The sequence below is a fragment of the Gracilinanus agilis genome, unplaced genomic scaffold (assembly GCF_016433145.1).
Source record: "Gracilinanus agilis isolate LMUSP501 unplaced genomic scaffold, AgileGrace unplaced_scaffold47407, whole genome shotgun sequence".
Lineage (NCBI taxonomy): Eukaryota > Metazoa > Chordata > Mammalia > Didelphimorphia > Didelphidae > Gracilinanus > Gracilinanus agilis.
In genome coordinates, this window is record NW_025381808.1 from 113 (window position 1) to 8,771 (window position 8,659).

At 49.0% G+C, this 8,659-nt stretch overlaps 1 protein-coding gene across 1 annotated transcript; it reads right to left on the reverse strand.

The window, feature by feature from the left end:
* Window positions 1–549: 549 nt before the first annotated feature.
* On the reverse strand, window positions 550–8,463 carry PKD2L1 (polycystin 2 like 1, transient receptor potential cation channel; the record flags this gene model as incomplete). The annotated part of the gene is made up of 8 exons (XM_044684276.1): window positions 550–668; window positions 768–894; window positions 1,354–1,472; window positions 1,670–1,768; window positions 2,953–3,073; window positions 3,419–3,600; window positions 3,899–4,069; window positions 8,177–8,463. Coding segments are annotated over 8 exons (1,225 nt in total), but the record flags the coding sequence as incomplete, so codon positions are not given.
* Between the last annotated feature and the right edge of the window lie 196 nt (window positions 8,464–8,659).

Below are 8,659 nucleotides of genomic sequence, written 5' to 3' on the forward strand. Positions count from 1 at the left end.
TATGGGAAAGTTATTTAGAGCCTTGGGTATCTGTGCAGGAGCTACAGCTGTGTGTGTCCGCGCACCGGACAAAGCTCCATGTGTCTCAGGGCTAAGAACCCTTTGTCTAAGGAATAGAGCCCGTCTGTTCTGAAGGGGGTGCGGCCAGAATGCTGCGTGCCTATAGAGTGGGCAGAACCTTATATATCATTGAGGGGGAGGGGAGGGGAGAGCCAAAAAGGCTGTGAGGAAGAACCGACTAAAATCCCACCTAGAAGCCACGGGGCCAGCTAGGGCTTGGCTGGGCTGGGCTGGGCTGGGCTGGGCTGGGCGGGGGCTGTAGGGAGGAGGGGGGCCTCTCTGTCTGGGGGCCTGGGATGAGGAAAATACCCCGGACGAGGAGCCAAGCCACGTGTTTTGTGATAAGAGTCAGCTCCGTGTGACCGAGAGGGCCAGAGCCCTGAATTTCCTAGAAAAGAAGGTGGCCCAGACGGGGTCAGGGCCAAGTCTCGCGTAGACAGACAGACAGACAGATAGACAGATCTCCCCCGTGGCCTCGGGTGCCCGTACCTGTGGAATTCCTCTCCAGAGACCCAGACGCTTCCCCTGGCCCCCTCGGAGCCAGCCTCATCCTTCCGGCTGCCTCTCAGGGACCGACTGAGGGACTGGATCTCCGTGCTCAGAGCCACCTGTTTAGAGAACACCATTGTTTATCGAATGGCCACAGCACTCGTGGTCACTCTGGTCAGTCCCCTCTTTCCTCCCCGCTCCCACGGGCAGGTCCTCACCCGCTCCTCCTCCAGGTCCTGGCGCATCCTTTCCTGCTCCTCCTCATCGAGAACGTGGTTGCCGTCTCTGTCAAACCTGGTGAAAGCTGCTGTGACTTCAGTGATCTCGTGCTTGGCATGCCCTAGTCTGGGGGAAGAGAACAGACAGACAGACGGAGAGGAGAGGAGAGGAAGCCTTGGACCCTTGGAGATCTCTCCCCTCTGATTCTCTGAAGTCTCTCTTTGTGATTAATAATCATTTACCTATCAGATCACAGCTTTACATCTGGGGGAAACCTCAAAGGCCATTTCATCGGACCCTCTCCTTTTACAAATGAGGACACTGAGGCCCATCACATCACATCACACGGCTTGTAAGTGGCAGACTAAGGATTCGAATTCAGATCTTAGGGCTCCAGACCCAGGGTTCCTTCTACTTAATCCATACCCCAGAGAATCTGATCCAACCTGCCATGATGGCTGAATCTCACTTTCCAAAAAGGAAAGGGAAATCCTGAGAGGTTTAATATGGGAAGAAAAGGGCTAAAGTGGAGGGGGGGGAGGGGAGGTAGAATACAGGATGGGCAGCTGGCTGTTGGTCACTCACTCCCTCAAGGTATTGGTGAAATCCTCGAACTGGAGCTGTCTCTCTCCTCCGAGAACCCTCTGCACATCAGAGACCCGCTCCTTCTTCAGGCGCAACCTCAGCAGAGTCTTGTTGTAACCCTTGAGGGAGAAGAGGAGGGCAGGGGGAGAAACAGGGAAGCCTCACCTTACCTACCCACTGTGAGACAGTGGATCCATGCCACCCAGTGCAGGGGGTTGCAGAACCCTTGAACCTGGAGGTTTGGGAGGCAGGGGGTGGGGGCAAAGCTTTGGGTGGTGCTGCTGGGGCCTGAAGGGCTGGGGTGAGAGCTGGTCACCTGTTTCAGAAGGTCTGAGAGCTGCAGCTCATCTTTCTGTCCAGCCAGCTCTTCCTTCACTTCAGAGTATGTGTCGTTGATGATGGCCAGGAACATATTCTAGGAGATGGAGACCAGGAACCCGTGTCCTCACCCTCTGACCTGCTGTCTAAAGAGACCTACCTATCCCTGCTGCCTACACTGGCCCTAATGCCATGTGAACTCAGTAGAAGAGACACTGGATTTGAGCTCAGAAGAGCTGGGTTCAAATCTCATTTCTCCAGCTTCCTGCCTACATCCTTTCTCTTGGCTCCAGTTATCCTATTGGTAAAAAATCATGGACTGGACTGGATGTTATCCCAGAAAGAACTGGAACCAGTGTACACAAAGCACCAAAAGGATTACAAAGTGCTATCCTCACAACCAGCTTTGGGGCGGGGAGGAAAGAGGGGGGAGGTAGTACTACATATGAAAGGGTCCCCCATTAACTAAAGAGGAAAGAGGCTCAGAGAACTTAGGTGACTTGCCCCAAATCATAGAACCATAGAATTCGGGCTCATTTTAGCCAAAGGATCATGTCCAAGGTTATGTGGGCAGGAACTGGTAAGAGGTAGGATTTGAATTTGGGACCAGAGAGGGTCTTAAGTTCAGAATTTCAATTCTTTCTCATGCCTTCTACTAGCTAGTCAGTATAGGGGATAGAATGCAAACCAAGGATTCTTCTGATTCCAGGTCCAACATTCTTTCCATTTTGCCTTTTAACTTCTGAGCTAATAATAACATTTACATAGCATTTACTATGTGCGAGGCACGGTATAAAGCATTTTAGAAATATTGCCTCATTTGATTCTCACAACTACCCTCAAAAGAGGAGGATATTATTATCCCCATTTTATAGATGAGGAAACTGAGGCAAACAGAGATTAGGTGACTTGCCCAAAGTTAGACAGCTAATAAGTTTCTGAGATTAAATTTGAACTTGGGTCTCTTTCCACTGCACGGGCAGCTGCCCTAGCTAGCTAATTAGATCCTACAATCCCTCTGACCTTGTGGATTCTAATGACTCCTCACCCTGCACTGACCCACTAACACCCTGACTGTGCCAACCCATCCACCCCAGGGTTTCCTGAGCATAGGCTTGTCTGGATCCCTTCCCTTCACCATGAATCTAAATAAATCTGGAAATGGTCCCGATTTAGTGGGAGGCTCCTCCAGGACCAAATCCAGCTTCACCGTAGCTGTCCTTTGGCCCTTTGCACCTCACTCCCATGCAGCTCTGGATCCCCGTGTCCCCTCAGCCTTACCAGAAGCACAAAGAATACGAAGAATACGTAGGTGACGAAATATGCAGGGCCCAGGACTCGGTTGGCCTTGTCAATGGCATTATAGTCAAAGTCTCCAAGGATGATCCGGAACTGAGTGAAGCTGAGAGAACAGGGCTCAGCCTCACCCAAAGTCCTCAGCCCCAGCCCCAGCCCCAACCCCCAGCCCAGGTCCCTGCTCCTGACTCAAGAGCCGGGATGCCCCTACCCTATCCCAGCCAGATATGGCCAGTGCAAGGGATGGGTGTTAGGGACACAAGCAGGCTCATATGCACATATATGTATCCTCTCATCCATGCGCACCCGCTCACACTCACGAGGACTCCACAGAGAGAACCCCCTGGAGAACCATGCTCTCACACACAGGTACATGGACACACACGTGTACTCTGGCATCTCCCAGAGGTCTCACAAGCTCCCAAGGCTCAGAGCAAGAGGGCACACTCACATGCACTTGACAAAAGTGCTAAAGTTTTCCACTTGGGTCCCAAAGAGCAGGAAGCCCAGCTGGGCATAAGCGAAGAAGACGATGAAGAACATGACGGCAAAGCCTAGGATGTCCTTGGCACAGCGTGCCAGCGTGGATGAGAGCTGCGTCATTGTCTTATTGAAGCTGATGTACTTGAATATCTGGGGAAGAAGCCCCTAGGGCCTGAGTGAGGGAGCTTAGATGAGATGTGGGGGGCCTCAGGAGGGGTCTGTGTGGTAATGACCTTGCAAGAAACTAAAGGAGAAGTGGGGATCCCTGAGGGGTAATCCTGAAAGGGCACGTGTGAAGGGTCTCAAGGACAGGCTGCCCTGGATGGGAACTTGTGAATAGAATGATGAAGGGAATCTGCGTGAAGGGCTCCAAAAGGAATGATTCTGGGATAGTCATAGGGAAAGGGGGATCTCAAGGAACAGATTTGGGGTTGGGAGGAGCTTGTACCTTAATCCAAGCAAAGAAAAGGTTGACGGCATTCATGTTGTTATACTGTGTCTGCCAGAAAGCCAGGAACTCAAAGTCAGCATAGTCATTTGGCCGCTGCAGGAGGTGCCCCATAAGACGGTTTACTTCTAGGGTACGGAACACATGGAAGCCCACAGCCACAATAGAGAGCTTCAGGGGAGACAAGAGGGAAGTCGGGAGGTCACTGGAGTGGGAGGGGACTTGAGAGTCAAATCTGAGGGCCCCATCTCTTTATTATCACCACTTTAAGTCGAACCTCATAACTGCCTTCTCCCTTACCAGTCTCCACGTATGGTGGCTGTCAGTGGTCACTACCCACTTTCATAGTCCTTGGTAACTTTGTGTTCTATGGATTGTGTATGTCTGTACAGAAGTCTGTGCTCAGTCATGCTGCAACCTGCCCAGGCAGATGACACAAGTAGTTTTGGCACTGGTGGATCTTTGTCACAAGATTAGCAACGGCTGTGTCCTTAACAGCACCTTCTGAACCTTCTCTTCTCTCAAGTGTGTCAGAGATCAGGGGACCCAGGTGTTCAGAGGGGGCCCTGTAGTCAGAGATCAGGGGACCCTAGCAGTCAGAAATCAGGAGACCCTGCCTGTCAAAGGGGACCCTGCAATCAGAGATCAGAGGACCCTGGCAGTCAGAGATTGGAGGACCCTGGCAGTCAGAGGAGACTCTGGCAAGTCAGAGGAGACCCTGGCAGACAGAGGGGACCCTAGAAGTCAGAAATCAGAGGACCCTGGCTGTCAAAGGGGACCCTGCAATCAGAGATCAGAGGACCCTGGCAGACAGAGGAGACCCTGGAAGTCAGAAATCAGAGGACCCTGGCAGTCAGAGGGGACCCTGGCAGACAGAGGAGAATCTGGTAAGTCAGAGGGGNCCCTGTCAGTCAGAGATTGGAGGACCCTGGCAGTCAGAGGGAACTTTGGCAGTCAGAGGGGACCCTGGAAGACAGAGGGGATTCTGGAAGTCAGAAATCAGAGGGCCCTGGTAGTCAGAGATTGGAGGACCCTGGCAGTCCGAGATCAGGGAAACTTGGCTGTCAAAAGTCAGGGGACCCTGATACTAGTAATGTCAGTATGATGAAGTTAGCTCTCCCTCTTCTCCTATCACCCTAGGTAGGAATGATGGCGATAGGGGATAGACAGCCTGGAAGAAGCCCGAGCTCTGAATAAAATAGCAGTATTGCTCGATAGATGAAGCCTCTAAGGCAGTGATGGTGAACCTATGGCACAGATGCCAAAGATGGCACTCAGAGGGCTCTCTGTGAGCATGCATGCCACCCTCCTTCCCCCAGAGTTTGTTACTAGAAAAGCAGAGACTCTCAGACAGAGCTGCTCCTCTCCCCCTCTCCACCCCGCCTCCCTGCCCCTCTGCCCAGCAGCCCAATGGGAGCACTTCCTCCTTCTCCTTTGTGGGGAAAGGGGAGGGCAGGGGATGCCTGGCACTTGGTGGAGGGGAGGGCAAGGCACTCAGTGTGGGGATGGGACAGTACTCCATCTCTAAAAGACTTGCCATCACTGCTCTAAGGTTTTGATGATTCCTCCCTTTCCTTATGGCTTCACTACCACAAGAATTCATGACTGGAGCCTTGCCCATCTTTTAAAAAATATTCACTTTCCTTGGGCAACTTCCAACTTGTCTTTAAGATTTAACATGGCACTGGTTCATTGTTGGAAGATTGGCAGCAGCTATGTTTGAAGGGACCTTGATGGAGAAAGAAAACCCTTAGTGGCAGGATTAATAGTCTCAAAGCTGAACTGGTCATTTGAGGGGCTGCTTCTGTATCAATGTTTTACAAAATAGCAAAGGAAAGAGGTCGTTCTTTAACCATAAAGAAAAGCCTTTTGGACTAGGAGGAGGCCCTGAAGAAGGGATTAAATTAGGAGATTTGGGACTAGCTGGCAAGGAACTCTTTGCCAAACAAACAGGAGATTCTGAAGGACATATTTGTCTTGGCTGAATGTCTGGAAGATAAGAACAAAGCATGGGCTCAGTATCAAAAAGAGGAAGAGGGTGAAAGCTACAGAAAGGCAAGAGATCTTCAGGCCATACAGACAAGGTTAGCAGGTTTGGTGATACTGGGCATAGCCTGGGTTTCAATGGAGCATTCTGGATAGCTGTCCTGGCCCTGATGGTAGGCACAGGGTTGGCATCATCAAAGAGAACCCTTAGGAAGACTATTAAGAGTATTAACAAATGGGAAAAGGCCAGAGACCTTAGTTTCCTTGGATCCAATGCACCAAATTTATCAAGTCCCAGGTTTTTGGTGCAGAATACCTAGTAATATGGCATAAGGACATGGGCAGCACTATTCCTGCCAGGAGTGGAAACCAGGGCAATGGACTTCCCCAGACTAGACTTGCTACAGGGAGTTTTTCACCTTCTCCAAAAACTTAACCAGCTGGAAAACAATTTCAAGGTCCCCTGGAATGGGTACTAGATCTAATAGAAGCAGGTCCCAAGGTGAATTTTAATATAACTCACATTTAGGAGGTGCTTCAAGGATTATAAAGCACTTTGCTTACATCATATTATTTGGTCTATCCTGTTTGAGCTGACCTGAATTCTACTGGCTGTGAGTGGATGAAACCAGGAAGCCCCTCTTCTAGAGAACAGAGAAAGTCAACAAGCAATTTATTAAGCATTTCCTATTTGCTAGGCACTGGGGAAATGCAAAAACAGATGCCTTGCCCTCAAGGAGATTCCACTCTAAGAAGGGAGAGAGGAAATGACATACAAAAATTATGAAGGGGAGGCAACCAGTACCAAGGCACAAAGTCAGGAGGCAAGTGTGACTGAATCATACAGGAAGCCCCCAGAATTTACTGGGTAGAGGTGTGGCACAGGAGGAAGAAGAAGGTGGTTCAGGGCACAGTAGCTCCTTTCTTTCTTTCCTTCTTCCTTCCTTCCTTTTACTTTTCTTTCTGTTTCTTTCCTTTCTTGTTTTCTTCTTAACTTTTTTCCTTCTTTCTTTCTCTCCCTTCCTTTCTTTTTTCCTTCTTTGCTTTCTTCCTTCCCTCCTTTTCTTTCCTTTCTTTCATTCCATTTTCTTTTCTTCTTTTCTTTTTTCTTTCTTTCTTCCCTTTTTCCTTTCTCTCTTCCTTTCTTTCCTGCTTTCTTTCTCTCCCTTCCTTCCTTTCTTCCTTCATCCTTCATTCTTTCTTCCCTTTTCCTCCCTCCCTCCCTTTCTTTTTTCTTTCTTCCTTTCTTTCTTCCTTCCTCCTTCCCTCCCTCTCCTTTCTTTCTCCCTTCCTCCATATCTCTCTCTCTCTCTCTCTCTCTCTCTCTCTCTCTCTCTCTCTCTTTTTCTCTCTCACTTTTTCTTATATCTCTAATGTGCCACTGTTCCTGGCATATAATAGGTCATTTATGGGCAACCTTTTGAGTTTGGTGTGTCAAAATTTGCTGAAAAACCAAGCATAACGCAAGTGGTGTGTCATTTGGAGGAAAGAAAACCATAATTTCACAATATTTATAGCTTAAATAACAAAAATGTATAATCATAATATATAACTTTAATAAACCAAAATAGGTAAATTAATATAGGTAGAATTGTCATCTATAGTGCACAGAGTGTCTACACTACACTACAGCAAATGTTTCATCCTCTGCATGTGACCCCATACTTCTCTGTATGTGGCCACATGTGACCATGTGTCATCAAAAATGGCTATGCGTGTCAGTGCTGACACATGTGTCATAGGTTTGCCATCACCATAATAGGTGATTAGTAAAGCCTGTTAAATTGTTGAATTGAAGGTTTGTAAAATAGAGAAAGGGGAATGATTGCAGTGACCCTCAGTGAGGACAGGAAGAAAATCCACAGAAGGAATGTCCTAAGGACTCTGGACAAGGGAAGCAATGAGGTAAGCCACACAGACTGTGTGGAAATTCTGGCTCATAAGAAAACTGCTGACCAGCAAAAATGACTGCCATGTCCAGAATGTTCATAAGAGCAACAGCTGAGAAGCCGTAGGATCTGGGAAAGTGAAAAAGTTCTCCCCTTGGGACAGCCTTGAGAAAGGCCTTGGCACGCAATTCCACCTCTGACACTATCTAACTCTGTGATCTTGGCCAAGTCCTTTAGACTTCTTGTGCCATAGTTTCATCATTTGAAAAACAAAGAGGTTGGACCAGATGAAGTGAAGTCCTCTCTGCTCTTGACACGTGGCCTATGACCCTTTTGCCATTGCTCTTCTGCCACCAGGATGCCAATTCCCCCAACCAATGTGACATATGTGCCCCCTCCTCACCAGGATGACTACCACATCCAGGATGTTCCAAACACTGCTCAAGTAATGGAGCTTGTGAATCCTCAGCTCTAAGGCCTCCTCTATCACATAGTAGAAGATGAAGACACAAAAGAGGATCTCACAACCAATGATGAAAAAGTCCCAGGAGCTCACATAGCGGATCAGCTTTACAGTGCGGATTTGCCAGGATGGAACAGCCCCTCCTGTGGCTGGGAACTCCACCACCAACCTGCAAGGCCATAAGGGATGATATGGATGAGATGTGGCCCATTGTGACTGCCAGGCCCCTTGAGATAGTGTTAGAGCCCAGAATGGGGGGAAAGCATCAAGAAGGGGGCAGGGGTAGGGGCAGCCAGACCTAGAGATAGGAGGTCCTGGTTCCAATCTGACCTTAGATACTTCTTAGCTGTATAACCCCGGGCAAGTCACTGAACCCCAATTGCATAGCCCTTACTGCTCTTCTGCTTTGGAACCAATACATAG